Source organism: Miniopterus natalensis, chromosome 10 (genome assembly GCF_054644295.1).
Source record: "Miniopterus natalensis isolate mMinNat1 chromosome 10, mMinNat1.hap1, whole genome shotgun sequence".
Taxonomy (NCBI): domain Eukaryota; kingdom Metazoa; phylum Chordata; class Mammalia; order Chiroptera; family Miniopteridae; genus Miniopterus; species Miniopterus natalensis.
In genome coordinates, this window is record NC_142090.1 from 55,495,926 (window position 1) to 55,519,424 (window position 23,499).

The following is a 23,499-nucleotide window of genomic DNA, read 5'->3' on the forward strand; positions in this document are numbered from 1 at the left end:
CAAATAGTATCCAAACTTGGCATCAGACAGTCATTCTCAATATCCTCCCTCCCACCCCTTTGCATCAGTCATCTGTTCTTACAGCTTCTACCTCAGAGATGCAAGTCTTAGGTCAGGGTCTTGTGATTTCTCTCCTGGGTAATTACAAGTACTTCCCAAATGGATCCCTTCTAGTAGCTTCTCTACTTGTTCCCTACCTTTGGCCAAAGTAATCCTCCTGAAAACCACTCTGATGATTGAAAAATTCCCACTCTTCAGTGGCTATTACCTGTATGGTACCTGCAAACTCTGTGCATACATATATTCAAACTTCTGCTCCCGAGTCAAAGAAACAACAGTTCGGAAGTTTTCAATTGCTTCGGTAGCGATCTGTAACAGAGAGCACCCAGTCACCAAGGGGCACAAAGACAAACGATGGCAAATAGTTTGAATTCCATAAAAGAGATAAAGAATATGTGATAATAAAATTACCATTATTAACTTATTATGACCTATGAGCTTCTTTGCTGTGGAAAAGGAAACTAAATTTATCAGACTGGGTTTTAGATCTGGAAGACAGGTCCACTAATTCAATCTCCTTTTTACAGAAAGACAGGCTAAGGCTTAAACAGATAAAGGCATTTACCTAAAGCCACATAGTTTTACAGTGACAAAATTAATCTGAGAACTCAGTATTTTACACCTATTGCAGTGCCATTTCTTCTATGATGGTCACATTTTAAGTTTATAGTAATTTTATATTTTTTTAAATGTGAAGTTCATATTTTTCTCTTTATATTTATCATTCAGGACAACTGAATATTTGGAAAATATTAAAAAGGCATAGAAATAATACAAAGTTACATATTGGTGTCTTTTACATATCAGCTTACAGGTTTTTTTCCTAAGCATATACATATTTAATAAAATTGGGATATAATTCTATATTTGGTCTTATAGCATTATTTTTTACCTTAACAAATATCAAGAGCAGTTTCTAAGGTCATTAAATATACATTAATAGTAGGATATGTAAAGGGCCACTTAATATCCCAGCCACTTAAGAATTTTTTACTATTGAACAAGGTTTTCTATATATTTTTTAAAAGTAAAAATAATGCTGTGATAATCATCCTTGTACATAAATGTTTGTCCATGATTATTTTCTTCAAAGTGAAATTCCTAGGTCAAAGAGAATAAACTAATTTGTAAGAAACATGGCGCATATTATCAATTTGTTTTCCAGAGAGTTTCTATCATTTTATTATTTAAAAAATTTTTTTAAATTAATTATAGGTGACATACAACATTATATTAGTTTCAGGTGTATAACATAGTGATTAGATATTTATATAACTTACTAAGTGATCACCCTAAGTCTAGTACCCACCTGGCACCATACATAGTTATTACAATATTATTGACTATGTTCCCCATGCTATACTTTACATCCCATTGACTATATTTATAACTGGCAATTTGTACTTCTTAATTCCTTTACCCTTTTCACTCATTCCCCCACCCCCCTCCCATCTGGCAACCATCAGTTTATTCTCTGTATCTGTGAGTTTGTTTTTCTTTTGTTTGTTCATTTGTTTTGTTTCTTTGATTCCACATATAAGTGAAATCATATGTATTTGACTTATTTCACTTAGCATAACAACCTCTATGGCCATCCATGCTGTCACAAATGGCAAGATTTCATTTTTTGCCCGGCTGGTGTGGCTCAGTAGTTGAGCATCGACCTATGAACCAGGGAGTCACAGTTCAATTCCCAGTCAGGGCACATGGCTCGGGTTTTGGGCTCAATCCCCAGTATGGGGCATGCAGGAGGCAGCCGATCAGGAAGCCGATCAATGACGACTGTCTCATCATTGATGTTTCTATCTCTCTCTCTCCCTCTCCCTTCCTCTCTCTGAAATCAATAAAAACATCTTTGTTTTAAAACAAAGTTTTCTTTCTTTTTTTTTATGGCTGAGTAATGTTCTATTGTAAATGTGTACCACCTCTTCTTTATCCCATCATCTATCAATAACTAGTTAAGTGCTTCCATATCTTGGCTGTTATAAATAATGCTGCAATGAACATATGAATGCATATATCTTTTTGAATTAGTGTTTTGGATTTCTTTGGCTAAATAACCAGAAGTGGAATTACTGGGTCAGATGGGAGTCCTATTTTTAACTTGTTGAGAACCCTCCACACTGCTTTCCATAGTGGATGCACCACTTTACATTGCCTTCAGCAGTGAAGAGGCTAACAGGTATAAGGTGATATCTCATTTTGTGGTTCAATTTGCATTTCCCTGGTGATTAGTGATGTTGAGCATCTTTTCATGTCTATTGGTCATCTGTACGTCCTCTTTGGAGAAATGTCTTTTCATGTCCTCTGCCCATTAAAACAAATTTGTTTTAATCCCCACCTGAGGATATGGTTTTATGGATTTTGAGAGAGAAACTAAAGGGGGAAGGAGAGAGAGAGAGAGAGAGAAACACCGACTGGTTACCAAATTTGCAATACAGGTATGTACCCTAACAGGGAATTGAACCCACAACCTTTTGTGTGTAGGACGACTCTCCAATCAACTGAGCCACCCAGCCAGGACCCTCTGTCCATATTGTTGTTGTTTTTTTGTTATTGAGAGTTATAGGATTGCTTTGAGGAATGCTTATAAAAACATTCTTTGAGCTTATAAGTAGTAATGAGTTATAGTAACAGAATAACACTGATTAGAATATTTTACTCTACTTAGGTAGGCAATTAACTTAGTTGGACTCACCTTCCCAGAACCTTCTAGCTCTTTCTTATCTTTTAGTGCATGTCCAGATAACATTTTCATTTCAATAACTCCTGCTATTGCGATGATGGGTACAATTGCTAAGAGTAAAAGCGTCAATTGCCAGCCATAGATTAAGGAAATAATAATGCCTGTCCCAAGATTTGCTATGTTCTGGGCAATTATAGCGAGTCTGGAACCTGTTGCCTGCAAAACAAACAAAATAAATTAGATGGACACTTACATTATCTTTAAAATTCATGCTTACATTTTCATTAGGAGTGTGACAATTCGGCCTCATGAAAACCTATAATTATCTTCTCAGTAATAGAATAAAAAATTTAAGGTTTACTTGTAAGTTTATTTGGTTTGTAAAATGAAGATTTTCATGACTTCAGAATAAATACTGAAAGTACAAGGTCAATAATGCAGGATTCAATTGCATATTTCTATTTCCTCTGATTTTTTAATACCAATAAAGTTTTCATGAATCAAATCATGATCACTAAAGCGAGCTCTGCAAATTAACAAGATAAAGGAGCCTAACAATTACATCAACCTGGGAATGTTGGAAATTTCCAATGTTAGATGCAGAATTACTTATAATTTAAGCCTAACATTTGTCATTGAGGATATTCAAATGTACGTCAGCATACCTGGGATGCTTACTGTGTTCAATTTAATTTGCATTTGATTTGGAAAAAATAAAGAGAGATGAAAGTTATGGAATTCAATTCAGGATATTAGGCAGGCATCAGATCCTTCTACTTGAATGCCAGAGGGGGCCTGAAGCATGACTTTCAGTAGCATGCAGTGATTTCCAACTCTCAAACCAGAAGACAAACTGGAAAGCCAGTTCAGTCCACCCCTCCATACTTCTCTTCCTCTGCCCGGGAAACAACCCGTGCCCTCCAGCCATTCCAAATTCCTCCTCTGGCCCCCAGATCTGCTTTGTCCGGAAAGGGCCCATGCTCTTTCCCACTCCCAGAATTCCATCTGCTTGAGTGGGGCTGGTCTCAGGTAAAAATTATGGTGGAGTACAGTCCAGGGTGGTCACCGCCACCTCTGTGACTTTGGACAACTTTCTCCCTACCCCGAAGTGAGCAGGTACATTGGTTAATAACTAAAGCTTCTCTCAGCTGTGAATCTAGGACAGAATCCTTTGCAGCACCCCCTTCCCCAATACTGGCCCTCTAAATTCATTCGACACTTATGTGATATAAACAATAGACCAGTAATTTGGGGGAAACGGTGCTACAACTACCAAGCAGCCTCTACTCATTAAACTCCACACCAGGGAACTGCTCCAGGGGTGCAAGAGACAGCATAAATAATAGAACATTTATTTGTATTTGATGCAGTCATTGAGCTTCCAGCAAAGGGGTGCTTAGATAAATTTGGCGTAAGTCAGAGTGGAGTGGCCTTCAAAGCCAGCTCTCTGTATTTACACATTTTTGCTTTGCAAGTCAAAAGTTCCAACCCGGAGAGAGCCTGCAGCACAGGGAGGATGTGGATTGCTCCTGTTCTCAGTATCTGCAGGTCCTACTCGGAACTCATTCCCACAGCAACTGACTGAGAGGAGCACTCAGATGATCCCCCAAGTTCAGGGCCAATGAGTTATCTGGGCATATAACCTTTCACACATACCAATATTTAGCTTTGGATATTAGTCAAGGCCACAGAAATAAGTAAAATGGATCAAAGATGATGAAGTCGTCTGTTATGCACATGAAAGACGAAGTAAAAGATCTAGATCCTTCAGTTGGGAAAGATGGGGGGAGATTGAGCCCCTTGGCCTAATTTAATTTAATTTCAAAACGCACGGCTGAGAGGAGGCAACACTCTGGACACCACAGCCCAAGTGTGAAGCAAGGGAAGACAAAAATGCTTGACCACTTGAAACCCACAGACCCCTCACAATCTCTCCACTGTGCTTACTACATGTATTTGTATCTCACTTCCTCTCCTTATTTTTCTCCTCACCTTTCCCTGTTTTTCCCTCTCCTGATTGATATTTATTTCCTCCTCAAAACACCATCGTATTGCTTGCAATCCAGTTTTAAAATATTTGTGCTTACTGAATAAAAGCATATTTTTGCTATAAACAGTTATAGATGTAAAAGAAGAAATTGTCACTTCATCCATAAATCAAAACGTCCTGGTTCAAGTTTCTAGTTATGTCAATTAAAGAGATTCATACAGTAGCAAAATTTAGCTTTATAATCTGTTAATGTTGTTTCTTCTATCCTTGCTTTCATTTTTTAATGTGCTTCCAATTCATTTGTTTCAACCTTTTTTAAGGTTTTCTTCCCTGCCCTCTGAACTATAGTGCCCCTAAATTTTCTTACAGCAACTACACACATTCCTTTTTTTTTCCTGGAGGCAATTAAAATTTTGTTGATTAACTGAACATTAAAACAGACTGATCCTGCGTGACATGCTGATAAATACTTCCTTTGCTAAATAATTATCTTTCCACAGGTACACTGTTAATAGCATAAACAAGATAGCAAATAACAAAAGAAAGCTTGTAAGTTATCAATACACTAAACAATATATGATATTTAAATAGTTAGCATTCTTGCTATAAGGCACATGATATACAGTACTGTGTAGGTTATATGGTTATGTAACACTTCCTTAAATATAATAGGAACTAACACCTGTAATGAGAAAATTAGTTTCACGCTAAGATTTAAAATGGACAATTAAGACAAACACTAACAGAAAGAAGGCACTTACCCCTTTAACTTGAGCAGCGTCATTGGCCAGCCTGGTCGTCAATGCTCCAGTGGTGTTTTTGGGGTCATCAAACCAGCTCACATCCTGTGGCACCAAAAATGATATTATTACCTTAAACCCCTATTTATAAGACTCTTAGCTCCAAAGACAATGAGAGGGTCAGTTCTGTTTATCATTTATATCTCCTGTACTAAGCACTCAGGATTTGACACTCAACAGAGAAGGGGCTTGATAGACAAACACATAAATTTGTCAGATTTTTTTTGAATGCCCCATTTGCTCCAAACATGATTTCTAAGTGTTCAATCCATACAATAGTGAACAAAAAAAGACAAAGTTGCTGCTTTCATGAAGCCTGGGTGCTAGAGATGAAAGCCACAAATAAATAAATACAAACCATGCCAGGTGGTAATAATACTATGAAGAAAAATAGAGCAAGGTAAGAAGAATAAAAATGAGGAAAGGTGCTATTTTATAGACTAGGGAGGCAACAGAGAAGGCCTCTCTAAGGTGACATTTGAGAATAGATTTGAATAAACAGAAGAATGAGAATATCTGAGAGAATGGACAACTGACATGTGCAAAGGCCCTGTGGCAAGGACATACTTTATCTGTTCATGCACTAGCAAGAAAGTCTTAAGGGCAGCCACTGGCCTTAAAAGCACCTTTGTGTGAATTTGTACAAGTTGCCACTTCCTCTAGACAGATTTCCTTTCTCATTTGTCTCTCTGAGACCCTCCTCTACTCTCTCATACCTTTGTTCAGAGAGTCAGTGCTTTATTAACTATGTAGCAAAAAATAGGAGAAGCTGTGGGTGATGAGGTCTGAGAGGTAAGGGGGTGAGGCAGGGAGGATGACACCATGTGTGACCTTACAGGCAACTATAAAGATTCCACATTTTTATCCTGAGAGATATGGATAGCTTTCCAGTAGGTTGGGGCAGAAGGCTGTGACCTGACTTTCATTTTAGAAGAATGACTCTGGCTCTTGGGAGGTGAACCTACTGGGTTGCAATAAGAATGTGTGAAAGCAGTTAGGAGGCTATTGTAATGTTAAACAGAAAGATAGGAGTCAAGGATGATTCTGAGGTTTTTAGCCTAAACAACTGGTGGAATGAAGATGCTATTTACTAACATGGAGGAAGACTAGACAAGGAATGGACCCTGTGGGGAGGGGAGAGTCTGAAGTTCAATTCTGGAAATAAGTATGAAACGTTTATTAGACATCCAAATAGAGAACTGCTATTCAGCTAGATAACTGTAATTCAGGGCAGAACAAATGAATTGGGTCTTTAAAAACGCAACAAAAGAAGTCTAGAGTAAAAATTCACATTCAACATAAGATTTTCTTTGTAAAACCACGTTTTAAAATACACAAATATTAAAGTAATTGTATGTTTGAGGTATGCATTTATGTCTGTAACAAAAATAACTATGGTCTTAAGAAGTTATCTGAACTGGTGATTTGTATTAAAGCAGTATCTATCATTTTCCCCCAAAATATTTAAGAAAAAAAACACAGCATTATAACATTATAACATGTATCAATTTGCTTTTTAAAACTATTAAGTCCCTAAGTGCCTCCCTCACTGGAATATAACTTCTTTGAAGACAGGATCCACTTGTGTTTGAATGACTTATAATCCTACGTATTGTAAGCAGAGGCACTTAAATGTATGATATCTGGATTTAATCATTTATGGATAGGGCTTTACACAAACTATCTGCTCAGCTTCCAAACTGTAATGGACCTAGGAGTAGGCCTGGGGGCTGGTGGGGTAATGTGGCACTTGGCCCTAGACCAAGGTCAGCCTCGTGCCTAAGAGGAATCTCAGCTATCAAAATCTGACTGAGAGCCCTAGGTCAGGGCCCTCCTTCGAATAGTGTTCTGTCACTCATTAGATTCAGCCCTGGCTCTGTTGGTCACTAACTAACAATTCCGATAACTGTGTCTTTTTAAGCAGCATTGAGTGGTAGGAGTGGGAGAGGACTGAGGAACCCGAGGCAGCTGGGAAAATGTGAATGTCATCCAGAGATACTAACACAGCAAACGGATGCTTCTCAGCCAGGGTTCAAGTGCCCCGGCATGTCTGGGGCATCCTTTGCAGCATCATTTTATTTACTGACAACGATCAGTGGGAAATTATATTACAAAGTCAGGTACAAAATTTTTATGACTGTTAAAGAAACTTTCCTGTTTGAACTGGGCGCTTTGGGCTACATTCCCTGAATCTCCTGTCCCCGTTTCCTCAGGAAAACAGCGCACCTGTCTGTGAGGGTTTTGAAGATGTAAAATGCGAGCAGCATTAAATTAAGTCACTGTCAGCTAGTAACACTCAGCTTAAATTAGTCTTATCAGTCTAGCCCCAGCAAACAAACTGGGCAGTGAATAAATGGGCTGTGGCGATGCATTTTTATTTGTGGAAAGAAAGGTCAAAGAGGGCATCATCCGTTGGTGGGAAGAAACACCAGTATCCTGGGTTTCCCAGGGGAAAGGAGGAAAGAAAGAGAGGAAAGGGATGAAGGGTACCGATGGTCACCTCTGCCCACTCTGCTTACAGCTGCTTACAGCTGACTAAGGCTGGAGGCGAGTGTGCCCTGGAGACCGTCCCACCGCCACCCTGTGCCCACCCACAGCAGACAGGGGCACGGCCTCTGCGCATTCAGCCTCATCTTTGCGATGAGGCCCAGGGGAGAGCAACGCAGGAGCTTCTCTGAGAAGCCTGGCGTCGCTCCCAGCCCTGGGTCCACAGAGCCCGGGTGTCCTGCACATCCCGGGGCACAGTCCTCAATAGAAATACCTGTCTCAGCATGGAACTGAAAACCATGTAGCGAAGCCGCTTGGTGAGGATCTCTCCAGCCTTGCCAAATGTGAATCCCTGTGAAGAATGAGAACACACCGTAAGGAAGGGGACTCGTCAGAGCCTGAGGCACCCGTTACACAAAAGGAGGGGGACTGGATGTCACTGCTACAGAGGACACGCGGCAAAGACAGACAGCCTGACTTCAAGAGCTGACTATGGCTCGGCCGGCGTGGCTCAGCGGTTGAGCATCGGCCTGGGATCCAGCAGATCGCTGTTTGACTCCCCATCAGGGCACATGCCCGGTTGTGGGCTCCATCCCCAGTGGGGGGCGTGCAGGAGGCAGCGGATCAATGACTCTCTCATCATTGATGTTTCTCTCTCTCTCTCTCTCCCTCTCCCTTCCTCTCTCTGAAATAAAAAAAGATACATTTTTTAACAAAAATTTTTTAAATAAAAAATTAAAAAGTAAAGAGTTGGCTATGTTTTGAGTACTGTATACTATGATGGCACCGCCAGGGGAGCCCAGTTTTGAAGTTGACACTGCGCTCCCCAGCTAGCTGGCAGGCCACCCCTGCTTCTTTCTCCCAGTGAACCGGGGTCTGTCACTCAGGAAGCTGGAGTTGTTCCCAAGGTAGGGGCACTCTAAACAGGGTGGCTATATAATGTATCATCCAAACCAGGACACTTTTGAGAGTGAAAAGGGGTACTGTTAATAATTAAACCAGGACCTGAGGTGTAAAAAGGGAATATAAGGTCATCCCAGCCATAAAGGATGCAGAAAATAAAGATATCAAATTCAAATTCTTGGTTTCTAAGTTTAAAAAAGTCAAAGCCTTGGAGAAAAATAGGTTGGGGAAGAAGCCTTACTGAGAATTTTCTATACTATTCTTCTGCATTCCCCAAAAATATAAGCTTCTGTATCTGGGAAGAAGGAAGGAAGTTACTGGGAGAGAATAGAGTAAGCTGTGACTGTGCAGCCATGCTGGGCCACATCTGGGGGCAGGGCAACAGAACTCTCACCCCAATGAGTTTGGGGGTACAGGACTAAAAGGAGGCAGTGCTCCCCTGTCTTTCTGGAGTGCTGGGAAGTGGCAGGTTACAGATGACGCCTGCCACATGATGGCATGGCGAAAGCAGAGTGCAAATGGCTGGATGGGGCATCAGGAGAGGAGAGGCCCTACTAACAGCCCGTATCGCCTGCAGAATTAGAAAAGTGGAGGAAGGCAACCACGTCTCCACTGTGCTCCCAAGTAGCGTTTTGGACACTATTGAGGGAGAGGGAAGAAACAGATGCAAAGAACACAAGCGAAGAAAGAACCAATTCTTCTAAGTGGTCCTGATGAAGGGGACAGCCAGGCTGGGCCGTGTAACTGAAGGACAGATGGGGCCATGCACCCCTCCGGCTCGCAGCCTGAAGCAGGCCATTGCCCTCCACCCTGCGCTGCGATGTTGCATGACCCCTCTGCCAGCAGATGCCAACCCAGGGAGAAGGAGGGTAGGGAGAATTAGGTTATTTGAATGTAAGCCTGAAGTTACTAAAATGGTTACATTTACTTGGAAATGAGCAGGGTAAGGTTTCTGCTATGAGACTGAGTGAACTGTGAAATGCCTCACCCACCACAGGAACATCACTTTTCTCACATGGAGACAATATAACAACGGAGAGTAGCTGTTGTTAAGTGCTTCCTCCAACACTATGCATGTTACCTCATTAAGTTCTCATGACAACCCTATAATCACCACCTTACAGAAGCAGCTGAGATTTAGAGAGGCTGCTTAATTGCCAGAGGCCACAGTTCTAAGGTGGAACAGTGACATCTGAATCGGGGTCTACGAGAATCCTTACCAGAGTGGGAACCAGAGCCTGAGATTTCATCACCCACGGAGCTCCTCCTCATGTTTCTAAATGGGTGGGCATTCTAACATTATGCTTGGCGCCATATCTACAATTCTGAGGCCCTATAATTCAGAGCCTCATTCCCGTCTTGGTTTGCCAGGCAAGCCAGGCTCGTTTCCCCATGCATCATAATGTTACAAAGGTACTGCTTCAACTGCCTTGGTTTCGCTGATCCCAATCTCTCATGTTTAAGGCATCAAAGCCTACCTCCCTCCAAATTCCTTAACCAACTTCACTCCCAGCAATCTTTACCTTCTCCCTACTCCTATGGCATTAAGACTTGCTATGGCAATCTTGCATATAGCCAGAATGTCACATCTACGTATAGCATGGTCGAATTCCTCAGTGAGACTCGAAGTACTTAGCAATGACAGAGTTCGGTCTTTTTTTCATACCCCCGACACAATGTCCAGAACAATGTTCTATTAAAAATATCAATACAGCCCAACTGGCGTGGCTCGGTGGTTGAGCATCGACCTGTGATCCAGGAGATCAAGGTCTGATTCCAGGGCAGGGCACATGCCCGGGTTGCGGGCTCGATTCCCACTAGGGGACGTGCAGGAGGCAGCCGATCAATGACTCTCTCATCATTGATGTTGCTATCTGTCTCTCTCCTTCTCCCTTCCTCTCTCTGAAAATCAATAAAGACATATTAATATATATATATATATATATATATATATATATCAATACAGGCTTACAACATGTTAAATAAAGAGACCTATTCAAAATTCCGTCTTTAAAAAGTCACATGTGTTGCCCGGCCGGGCATGGCTCAGCGGTTGAGCATCGACCTGGGATCCAGGCGATCGGGGTTTGATTCCCGGTCAGGGCACATGCCCAGGTTGAGGGCTCGATCAATGACTCTCTCATCAGTGATGTTTCTATCTCTCTCTCTCCCTCTCCTTTCCTCCTCTGAAATCAATAAAGATATATGTTTAAAAAATAAATTAATTAAAAAAAATAAAAAGTCACATGCGGCTAATAATTTATTCATTCAACAAGTGATTTGAGTGTTTGCAAGTGCCTCACACAGGCCTGGGCACTTAGTCACATTATCTCTTTTAATCATCTACAGGCAGATAATGATCCCTATTTTACAGATGGGGAATGTTTTAATTACTTATTTGCCCAAGGATACAAAATTAAAAACTGGTTCAACTTGTACTCGACCTAGGTCTAACACGAAAACCCGTAACGCCTTACCACACTAATCTCTCAGAGCATCTAATTCCTCTGCCCTGTTCCCTCTGATTTCACTAACATCCCAGCTGAAGAGGTAAGCACGAGAGCCAGAAGAAGCAAAACATTTTTTAAAAAATATCCAACGAAATTTGGCTGCTAATAGCCCAGTTAATATAGGAGCAATTCTACTAAAAAGGAAATTACAGAGATGTTTATAAATTCCTACAGTGGAATCGTGATGCATTTCTCAAAATCAATAAAGTAAAAATATAAACATTTACCTGAAGGAAAAATGTAATAAAAGAAATAATTCCAAGGACTAGAAACAACAGCGAGAACAAGTTACTGTTCTGTCGTTTTGTTATAGGATCACCGTCTCTGGTAAAAATCTGTTAAGAAAATAATTAAAGGGTTTTGAAGTCAATCGCTGAAGAAGTGATTCGGGGTCAGACCCATTTCCCATCTAGCACACTATTCAGGGGTCAAGACAGCCTCCGTATAATGGAGGTCGGGTTGGCTTCTTAACCCCTAGCTTAAAGGTGTAAGTAGATTCCCTTCCTGAGGCTGATAATGGGGCTGCCATTCCCGAAGGGACCCAACACTCCCTGCTCACGCTCCCTCTTGGAGCAATGAGTGCCACACCCACTAGGTCAAGGAGAACCCATCACAAACACTCTGTTCCTCCTTCGGTGGGAAACGACACTGTACTGCAGTTCACTGCTTTCCAATTTGGACATTTCAAATTGTCCCAAGGTGTCTGGAGACAAGTCTGCTGATGGGATTTTGATACAACCAGAGAAAAGTGGTCATTCACTCAGCACAAAAACAGAGAGGTACCGCCCTGGCCGGTTTGGCTCAGTGGTTTGAGCATTGGCCTTCGGACTAAAGGGTCCCAGGTTTGATTCCAGCCTCAGTTGCAGGCAAGATCCCTGGCCCTGGGGCACATGCAGGAGGCAACCAATCGATTTCTCTCTCTCTCCCCTTATCTCCCTTCCACTGTCTCTGAAAAGCAATGGAAAAAATATCCTCATGTGAGAATTTAAAAAAAAAAAGAGAGGTGCTTCCTTGACCCAGCCTTCTTCGTCGGATGGCTAGTTAGAAAGCCTGTGGGGAACTACAGCCAGCTGACCCAACACCACACACGGAGACATTTCCAGAGATGGTCAGAAGAGCTACTAGGATGTATCGGGCTCTAGGAACACAGAATAACCGCTCCATGGGGAAAGAAAGCCAACCACCCTAAACAGTGAGCTGAAACCAGTGTTGTAACAGTCACATTCCTAAGCCAACCCAGACAACTTTACCCTTTGTAAAGACAAAAGCTTTTTAGAAAAAATTAATTTTTCTTGATTAGTCATTCCAACAAAAATAACAGCTACCAATCAGTGAGCTCTTACTCTGTGCCAGGTACTATTCTAAGCAAAGCCATGTATACTATTCCTTTTATCCTCACAACCATCTCTTGAAGTTTGTCTTATTATCACTATTTTACACAGAGGAAGACTGAAGCACAGAGAGGTTAATTACCTTGTTCAAGGTAACACAGCCAAGCAAGTGACGATCCAAGGCTATAAACCCAAGCAATCTAACTCTGAGCCTACAACCTTAAATTCTGTGTTACAAACCTTCAATGAGGCAGATGGCTGGTTCCCTACCTAATATCTAGGAGCTAATGTGTCAATCCTGGACCACCTGCTTTTAGATCTATTGTTATGTAAGGAATGAGAGAAACAAAAAAATTCTGAAGTTGAGTTTTTGTTATGCACAGCTAAACCCATTCCTGACTAATCCAATTTCATTTTTTCCTAATGATGCCACTGTCTCCCTCTCAGCCTGCAAGACAATGTTAGAAGAGGAATTGGCAAAATGTGGGCCACCAGCCAAATGTTTATGTAACGTTTTAACATGATTACTTTTGCATTACAATGACAAGGTTGAGTATTTGCCACAGAGACCACATGGCCTACAAAGCCTAAAATATTCACTCTCTTATCCTTTATAGAAAATATTTGCTAACCCCTGACCTAGAACATATGCTCCATGCAACTGGACACTATCTCCTTCCTGCTACTTTTTCAGCCCCTAGAACAGTAGCTGGCACAAGGCTGACACTGAAAAAATATTTTTTGAATGAATATATTAAACATATGAATATCAACCAGGCAGGGGTAAACCTGAATATTTTTGGTGTTTTGTGATTCAATCAAAAGTTAGTGTTTTGGCCTATGTTTTACGTAGTGATTAATCTCTTTTCCCACAGTATTTCTAGAAGTTAGGGGAAGGGTATCCTCAGCTTGAGGTTTGAATATCTGTCACTAAACAGAAAGCATTCCTGCCTGGACTGTAACTTTATTGTTGAAAATGCCGTCATTAAAAGCAGGTGCAACCAATGTATGTCAATCTCAATCTTTAGGAAGCCCGTTCCATTTGTTTGCATCTTAACAAGTGAGATGGGCAGCTTATGAGGCAGCAAGCTAGGCCTGCTCACGTCCTGATAAGTGGGTATGTGGGAGAAGAGCTCCCTCTCAAGCCAGTATGACAAATACACAAGGAACTCTCTCTGCACAGTGGTGATATGACAGCTCATGAGGTTTACTCAGAGCCTAGTGATGGCAGGTAAGGGACAGTCACCTAGGCAGTTTCACTGACTCTTTCAGGGATCTGGTCTCCTGGGCCCTAGTAGAAACCGACTGCCAGAACAAAGGGAGATTAAAAAAATGAGCTTTCCTATCCCAAACCAGTCTTCTATTCTTACATCTCCAAGCTGCTTAGTTTCATATGAAGGTACATGTTTTTTGTGGCTTTTGTATACCGTTACAAACACAAACAATTCATTCTTTTGTCAGGACTCACAAGTAAATCCAGAAAGTAAATGTAAACACTCACCCCTATGATCTTTGAAAATATTATTGAAAATGATGGTTGCAGGCCTCCATTTACAATGGCACAAAATATACCCACCACAAAATAAGGCCATTCAGTAGCATTCAGCTTCAGAATCCTCCAAAAGGAAACTGGAGGGACATCTTCACCCTGGCAAACACAAAACATTACAACAGGCTTGTTGGAAAAAGAATTGATACTTAATTGATTTAATGATGAACAGTTCTCCCATATGCAAAAAAAAAAAAAAAAATTTTTAATGAATATATCTAATTCTTATCAATTGATGGCTCTTTAGCTTTAAAAAATAATAATAAAACACCAAAAGATTCTGCTACATTACTCCTCTATTTTTAAAGAAATAAATGATATTTCCACAAAAATGACAAAAATATTTGCAAGTAGGGATAAAAGAATAGATTTATATTTGAAGACCGGTTATAATCTGTTTCTTCACATTATAAATTTTAATTCTATAATTCTTGACCAATAAATTATCATTCATAAATTCTAACCCAAGTCTAAAATGCTGAGATTTTCGTTTGTGGAATGCTCTGGGGGATAGGACAGGAGAATTCTGGATAACCTTTTCTTGTTCTCACTCCTACCCCAGTCCTAGCCCTCAATCCCGCTCCGTACCAAGGCCTCTTTTTCACTAAGTTTTCTGTCTTGGCTTTTTGGTGCACTGATACTCTTGCAAGATGATCTTCTTCTTATTAGACTGGATCCTGAATCTTTTGGAGACATTTCCAAGGCATCCATTTCACCTTTGGATTCACTAATTTCATTTTCTAATTCAATTTCATTTCCTCCTGTCTAAAATAAACAAGGTACATGCATAAGCTGGTTAGGCTCAGTTAACCAATGAAAATTAATCACTGACTATCAGACATCAAGGAAAATGGTAATCTGAGTAAATATGCAGGAAAGGATGAAGTTAAACTGCTATTTTTTTTTTTTTGTAATATAGTATATTTGAAAATTAAAACCACTAAATAAGAAGGATTCCCACTAAACATGCTGAAATAACATGACATCCACTCCACGTAGCTGATCTAGTGCTGTCAACAGTAACACACTACAAGCCATACTGTGAACCACAGTTGTCATTTAAAATTTTCTCAGTGGCCACATTAAAAATAAAATCAAATTTAATTATCTATTTTACCTAATGTATCCAAGACATCAGCATTTTAACATGTAATTGATGAAAAAGTTTACTGAGATATTTTGCATTCTTTTCTGGTACTGTCTTCAGAATCTGGTATGCATTTCCTACTAACAAACACTTCAATTCAGATTAACCACTGTTCTGCTCAATAGCCACATGTGGCCACCACAGCGTATGGCTCACCTTTAAACCTTTTAAAACTTTTCTTTAACTTTCTTTAATTATCCTTCTTCATTTCCCCTCCTTTAAAGAGAAAATAAAATATCCACAACAGTGGTCTAATCCTGAATCCCTCAAGTATTTTTTTCCCACTTCTCAAGATAATCAAGTAAACTAACATTTATTTATAGTACTAAACACAGCAAAATTAGTGTATACCTGAGATGCTTTAGGAAAATCCAGAGTTAAACTATACCTGCATTGTGACAAGTTTGAAGTAAATGCCTTTCTCTTTCATGAGTTCATCATGGTTTCCTTTTTCCACAATGACTCCATTATCAAAACCAGCAATGACGTCAGCATTACGAACTGTAGACAACCGATGAGCTATCACAATGGTGGTCCGGCCTCTTCTGGCCTAAAGGGAGAAAAATCTGACTTTTGAACACATGAATAATTGAATGCAAAAATTCATTCATTCAACTTGTATTTACGGAGTATCAATGCCTTGGGCATTGTAAAACCATCTAAGCTACATAAAGTAGTCTCTGGCTTTAATAAATATTCAACTGATAATAGTTTAAATGCTATTTTATTATATTAAAGGTAAGTACAAATATGACAGTCACTATTATGTACACCTCTAAGCATTTCACTTAACCTCTATCAATCTAAGTTTACAGTAATAATCAGGGGCTTATACAAAGTGAAAAACCTTAGAGCCCAGGCACTGGCCAGTCAGAGCAGACACAGGCCAGTGTGACACACTGGCGCACAGTAGCTGTTTCACAGGATATTTGAATGATCAAGACAGACAGACAGTAGGGGGCAGCACAGTCCAGACAGGCTCCAGCAGCACATTAATCTTAGTTCTGGCATTTATGAATTCCAGGGTTGTATCTTTTAACCAGTGTGAGGCTCAATTTATTCAAACATAAAATGGTACAAAGTAAAAAACCTTAGAGCCCAGGCATTGGCCAAATGAGTATAACAATAGTACTTATTTCTTTGAGTAACTGTGATGACCAAATAAAATAATGCACAGGAAGCATTGTGCCGTACGCACAGGAAGTACTAAATAAATGGCACTTTGCCTAGGTGAAGAGCTATATCAATGTTTTTCAATGCCAATCTCATTTTTATTTTAATATGAAACACACCCAGATAACCAGAACTTGTCGGAAAGCTCTTTAGGCTCTGTAACTTTCCCAAGGCTTATGGTTTTTGTTATTCCATATTTTTCTCCAGGAACTAGCAATACAATTCTCAAAACAAACAAATAAAAGAAGGTATCAGAAGCAATATGAGAAAAAGTGGAAAACTCTACGGGAAAAAAATACATGTAGAAAAATTAGCAGGTGGCAACTAGAAAGCAGAGAAGACAATGGCTCAGTTCTTTCGATGCTTTCAAGAAAAAGATAACGAAAAGTATTTTTAAATGCACCCTTTTAAAATAGTTTTTATTTATAATTTAATACATAGTTCTATTGTAGACTAATAAGAAAACACAGATGTGAAATTACAGATAAGCATAGTGAAGGAGGAAAACGCCACAATTTTGGATCACACGATTTTTATAACCTTTTTCCTCCCTCAACAATCTATTAAGCACAATGACAGGATGTTTAAAGGAACACGCAGTGTTGTTTTATTATTAGACAGGGGAAGACTTGGAACAAATATGAGTTCATCTTTGAATTCCACTGTGACACTTCAACTCAGAGCACTTTCGGGTTAAAAGGTCTCCACGTTCCTGGTCCTCACAGAGCTGGCCTGGTTACCATCATATGCCAGGGACGCAGCACCTGGTGCCCCGGCACAGAAAAAGTGCTCAAATCTGATTTGGTGAATGAGTCGCATGGACTCAGAATTGCAAGAAGGTCAAACCCTGTTGATAGTTAAGGACATTTCATGGCCCCTCTCCTGGGGATAAGCGGTTTCTCATGTCCCAGAGTCTTCAACAGGTGTTTAACATCTTAGAAATTAAATGTGAACCTTCAGATTATATTTTCCTCTTGTCAACAAAAGTAAAAACTCACAAAACCTCAAGAGAGGGGTTGGTTATCTGTAAAGCTATGTTTTCAAGGTTACAATGAAGACGAATTTTCCTTTGAGTCTATATGTCTCATTGTTTAATTTTAAAAATTTGCAAGTAACCTTTCAATGAAAGTTTATTCATCTCTACTTAAAAAAAAAAAAAGAAATAAACGGAACTTAAACAAACAGATCCAGAGGCTTGATTATTTTATTTTGATAGTGGAAGGAATCACTTTAGAAGAGACTGGAAATTTCCTTTTTTTAAAATAATACTAAGGCCCTGGCTGGGTTGCTCAGTTGGTTAGAGCATCGTCTTGATAAAGCCAAGGTTATGGGTTCAATCCCCAGTCAGGGCACATGAAAGAATCAACCAATGAATGCATAAATAAGTGGAACAACAAATCGATGTTTTTTTGTCTTTCTCTCTCTCCCCCTTGTTCTCTCTCTCAAAAAAACAAAAACAAAAAACAAAACAATAAAAGTAATACTAGGAACAATTTATGGTGCAATGTTCTCATGCTTATAAATCACGTTGGTTTGAATAGAGGCTCACAGACCTTATCCAGGGCCACCTGAACCACTGCTTCGCTTTCCGTGTCCAAGGCTGAGGTGGCCTCATCCAGCAGCAGGATCTTGGGGTTGCGAACCAGGGCCCGAGCGATGGCGATTCTCTGTTTCTGTCCCCCACTCAGCTGCGCCCCTCTCTCTCCAACCAGAGTGTCAAATTTCTACAACAGAAAACATAGGAGGGTTTAGTGAAAGAAACGCTATCTCAGCTCCCATGTAAAGATGGGAAGGAATCCCCTAAACAATGCCACCCTTACGAGTAATATGATCCAAGTTCCTTAAAGCTTAGCAAAAACCAACTCTAATTTTTAAAAATATGATTGCAGCTATAGCTTAAAAATTTGAAGTAATCTAGATTTCCCTTCTTCGGGGCTTTCTCTAGTTTCAAGTTTCCTGACTTGTTATGCCTTAGATCAGCATTCTATTCTCTGAACCTCTAGCATGGCAAAGATCAAGAAGGACTTACATTAGGCAGTTTCATGATAAAGTCATAGGCGTTGGCTTCCTTGACAGCTTTCTCAATCTCATCCATGGTGACATTTTCACGGCCATAGCGAATATTTTCAGCTATCGTGGTGGCAAACAGCACAGGTTCCTGACTCACCACTCCAATAATTTCCCGCAGATACCTTACGTTTATGGTCCTGATGTCCTGTCCGTCAATACTGACCTGAAATAAAAAGTAAGTGTGAATCTCATACACTGCGGAGCTGCAGTGTGTCTGCAATGGCACTGCGGGTGACTGCGGGTCCCTGCAGCGTCTAGGTCAGCAAGCGCCCTCTCACCATGCCCTCTGTGGGGTCATAGAGCCTCTGCATCAGCTGGACGGTCGTGCTCTTCCCACAGCCGCTGTTCCCAACCAGGGCCACCGTCTGCCCACTCTGAACCTGCAGGTTGAGGCCGTTCAAGACCTACCAGGATGAATGAGAAAGAAACTTAAAAGCAATGCACAGATCCTGGGGCTATGAAATGGCAGCTGAATTCAAAGCAGGGTTTAAATAACCATATTCTTTCACAGTTGCTAAAGGAAAGTATCAGAAACTCTTTGTCCAATACATCGTTGAATCGTTGATTAACCATTTATCATGTACCTTAACTTCTTTTCGAGATGGGTAACTGAAGTGAACATCTGTGAATTCCAAATTTCCCTTAATGTTATCTGGTTTGTGGCCGTTCTTCGAATAGCTGTCAATGCTTGGCTTCTAAACAGAATAAAATTTCAGAAGATTACTAGGTTACAACTACTTTCAGTGATGTTTGTAGAAAGCTGGAACAAGTAATAAAGAAATCTACTTTAAACTAGAAAAACTTTTAGGCAGCTGAATAAATAGCCAGCTTAGACTTACATTATCAATGATCTTGAAGATTTCATATGCTGCTCCTCTTGCATTAGCAAATGCTTCAATGCTTGGAGATGCCTGTCCAATACTAAAAGCCCCAATTAATACAGAGAAGAAGACCTGAGGAATGTGAAGGAAACCATCTAGTTATTAAGGTAGTGTTTAATACAATTGTTTCATACTTCTTTTTCTTTTAATAAAACTGATTAAATTTTAAAATGGCAAGGCAACATATGAATACTGGGTGTTAAAAATATTTTTAAAAATTTAAGTACTTTTCCACTTAGAATGCAAAATTAGTCTTATTTCCTCAGTGAAACAATGTTGCAAGTTCTACAGGACCAAACTACTATAACAAAATATCAGCAGAGGATAGTGGAAATAAACCCTAGTAGGAGACACAGAAGGTCCAGGTCTGAATCCTGGATTAAGCCCTAACTGGCTATATGTCTTCAGGTAATTCTTCTAGAGTTTCTGGGCTTTAATTTCTCTATTTGCAAAAACAGGCAAGATTCTGCTTTCCCTACCCAGCAACCTTAGAGGTGGTGTATCAAGTGGAACAGTACATATAACAATATTTTGTAAATTATAAAGCACATACCCCTAAAGCTTATTTTCCTTTATCAGGTTGTCTTTTTATCCCTTCTACCAAACTGTGTTCTCTTTGAGGTCTGATAAACAGGTTTTTATTTTTTTCATTTTGCCCAAATCAGTTTCTTATTGATAAAAGATTTGGTTTTCACTTTGTTTCTCATCTGGGTTAGAGAGAACTAATGTCACTATTCTTTCCTGTCTAAACCACACAGTCATTTTAGAACCCAGTAATTTACATAAAAGGAATTTTGCTAAGTGATTCTATATTCATTTTTATCAACATGAATATAGTCCTTACAACACTGCCATTTCTATTTGGTAAAAAAGGTATGACCGCTTGAAAAGTCTAGATGGCCACCGTCCCAAATCATGCAGATAAAAGCTGTGCGGCTGGAATTTGGACCAGGTAGGCCTGATATCAAACCCTGTGCTTGTTCACTCACTATTCTGGATGCTTCCCGTATGTAGGGCAGATCTGAGCTCAGTGAACGCTGGATTTAAAACTGCTTATCTACGTCATGGTTAAGCAGAATACTTCTCTTATCACAACCTAGGTTCACCCACAGTATCACTATCCTAATAAAAGCTTTTTGATTAAAACCATTCGTAACATAAATAAACAAACAAACAAATAAATAAAACCATTCGTAACTAAATAGCCCCATACATTGTGGGTGAGGCAACAGTCTGAAAAAACAAGAGACACAATGCTCGGACCCACACTACCAATCTCTTTCCTGAAAAAGGAAACTGTTTTAAGGGACTCAACCAAATACGGCTTGTCATTAACTGAATATACTTAAGCTTGGCCTATGATAGAGGAACCGAGTGACACTTCTGACAATAGGTACTTTATTAGATCAAGATGTAGACTGAGCTTGATTAGTGAATTATGTCCTTGTATTTAAATACGAAAGGACAGCATCAAATGGCAAGCCTTCTATACTTGTACAAAGACCTATCAGGCAGAAAACCTCCAAACAGCACATTCTTTTAGGAGGAGAAGCACTTTAACGCTTCCATAAATTGGTGAGGTGTACTAGGTGTCATTCAAAAGATTTTGAAAAGAAGTTAAAGCGGACTTTGCCATTTATTGTTATGAATAGTAAATCAGAAAATAAAAGTAATATGCTCAGCATAGTGTCTGGCACAAAGAAATAATCACAACTAATGAAAAGTTGACACTATAGAGCCTGGTGATGTTAATATTATTTAGGCCACAGGATAAATGTTGCAAGGGGGATTATAAAAAAGACAAAAACTAGTTGCTGCATACATCTAATTTCCTTACCACTTTTTAACCTAGTAATGCATGTCTCTTTGTTATTCATTCATTCTTCAAAATACATTCTCCAACAGTCAAGCCAACACCATACTGTGATTTCATTGGCGTTTTTAATAGTGATTCTTTTCTTAATATAATATCACTTACAGTGAGTACTTTTCCAATTGAATACTGTCCTGAGAGCACCAAGGAGGTCCCATACCAGAATGCCAGAGCATATGATGCATAGATCAGCAGGAAAGCGGCACCCATGGAAATGTTGGCCGTGATAGCTTTCCTTATCCCAATTCTTTTAGCTTCTTCTAAATTTTTGTTGTACCTGGGAGGAGTAACAAAAATTATCACATGTACTCATAAACTTGTGAAATGGGTCAATACAGCATGATGCTTACTGAGGACTTACAATGTGCCCAGCCCCATGGTAGGTGTTTTACACATATTTTCTCCTTTTGTTCATACACTGACCCTATGACGTTAGTACTATTTAATCCCTTCCTGTAGAACAAGAAACTGAGGCTTACAGAGATTAAGTAAAAGCCTCTTCTCTGGCCTCAGCAATAGTGAAATAAGTGGAGTAATATTTAGCAAACTTCTAAAACTGGCATTGTTTCATACACAAGACAAAATAGATGCTATGAACACTATGCTTTCCCTTTAAAAACTGCATGCTTTTTAAATTTATTAATAAAACAAAGGTATAATGCTAGAAAGTGTCCAACATAGATAAGTCCTTTAAATTTCGGAATATTCCAGAAGCTTTGGAGACAGTGTGCACCCCGTCCTGCATCCCTCTGGGACTACTGGAAGGATCAGCTGAAAGGAGACAAGTGAGGAAAAGAGTGAAGTAACAATGGAGTCACTATGGTCAAGCTGCTAAATTACTGAAATCAAGTAGGCTGAGGCTTCAGGAAATGCTTCTGTTCTTGCTTTAACTAGCTGGGAAACTTAAACTTTTGAACTTCCCAGTCTTGCATCAATGCCCAGACATTTATTTACCTGTAGGTAACCCTGTGACTATCCCCTAAAGAACTCAAGCCATGACCAGACCTCCTGGTGCCAATCCTCCACACCAGCTGGCATCCATCATCCACACCCCTGACATCTGACTGATAACCGTTCTGGAACAATCCTAGGGCTAAGAATGCAGGACTGCCCGGCCGGGCCTGGCTCAGCGGTGGAGCGTCAATCTAGGATCCAGGAGATCATGGCTCGATTCCCGGTTGGGGCACATGTCCGGGTTGCGGGCTCCATCCCCAGTTGCGGGTGTGCAGGAGGCAGCCGATCAATGACACTCTCATCATTGATGTTTCTATCTCTCTCTCTCCCTCTTCCTCTTTCTGAAATCAATAAAGATATATTAAAAAAAAAAGAAAAAAAGAATGCAGGACTGATTATCCTCAAGCATGTGACTTTTATTTTAAGAACCCTTAACTTTTCTTTCCTCTTCAGAACACTTCTGGTTTTTTGCCTAGCTGTGTTTCTAGTTTGCATACTCTAAGACCCTTGAGTAAATCTTTGTCATTTATTTCTAGTAAAGCCCCCCGACTCTTTGAGTTGGTTCAACCCATGTGTAAGAGCGTTTTGAGAGCTGTGAATTGCTATGTAATACAATTTACATTTAAATACACTGTATAGTTTATCTTATTTCCATAGACATTTATTTTAAATATCACTGACCTGAAAAAATTATCAGGCTTAAAAATATACAATAATCCCTCATTATGTCTCAGTGTCCCCTTCCTTAGTCTCGCCACACATTGCCTACATCCTGTTCCCTCTGTCAGTGTCTCCAACGTGGTCACGTAACGCTGCCCACTGCTGGAGGAAGGGGCTCTGGCCACCCAAGGCTTTCTGGCTGCCTCAAGAACTGAGAAAATAAAAATCTCAGCACTTCTAGAACCCTGTAACCTGCTCACAGCACAAAGGTCTCTACTATATTAGCCAAACTTGGAGAATACCTATTAATACTTCTCACAGAAAATACAGCAAATTTCAAGTCAGTGACTTTTAAAATAAATATCTATGGAAATAAGATAAACTATACAGTTTCTTTCGATGTAAAAAGTGTTACATAGCACTTC

The 23,499-nt window shown here is 39.9% G+C and overlaps 1 protein-coding gene across 1 annotated transcript in view; it reads right to left on the minus strand.

Moving 5' to 3' along the window:
• The window catches only part of ABCB1 (ATP binding cassette subfamily B member 1), a 79,710-nt gene that overhangs the window by 14,512 nt on the left and 41,699 nt on the right, over positions 1–23,499 (minus strand). Inside the window, exons 9-22 of the mRNA XM_087821129.1 lie at positions 21,566–21,737; positions 19,546–19,659; positions 19,291–19,401; positions 18,985–19,110; positions 18,666–18,869; positions 18,190–18,360; positions 15,852–16,013; positions 14,905–15,081; positions 14,269–14,415; positions 11,664–11,771; positions 8,298–8,375; positions 5,498–5,581; positions 2,759–2,962; positions 269–369 (exon numbers count right to left, since the gene is read on the minus strand). Coding sequence (XP_087677255.1) covers positions 269–369; positions 2,759–2,962; positions 5,498–5,581; positions 8,298–8,375; positions 11,664–11,771; positions 14,269–14,415; positions 14,905–15,081; positions 15,852–16,013; positions 18,190–18,360; positions 18,666–18,869; positions 18,985–19,110; positions 19,291–19,401; positions 19,546–19,659; positions 21,566–21,737 — 1,959 coding nt within the window. The remainder of the gene's footprint in view (positions 1–268; positions 370–2,758; positions 2,963–5,497; positions 5,582–8,297; positions 8,376–11,663; positions 11,772–14,268; positions 14,416–14,904; positions 15,082–15,851; positions 16,014–18,189; positions 18,361–18,665; positions 18,870–18,984; positions 19,111–19,290; positions 19,402–19,545; positions 19,660–21,565; positions 21,738–23,499) is intronic.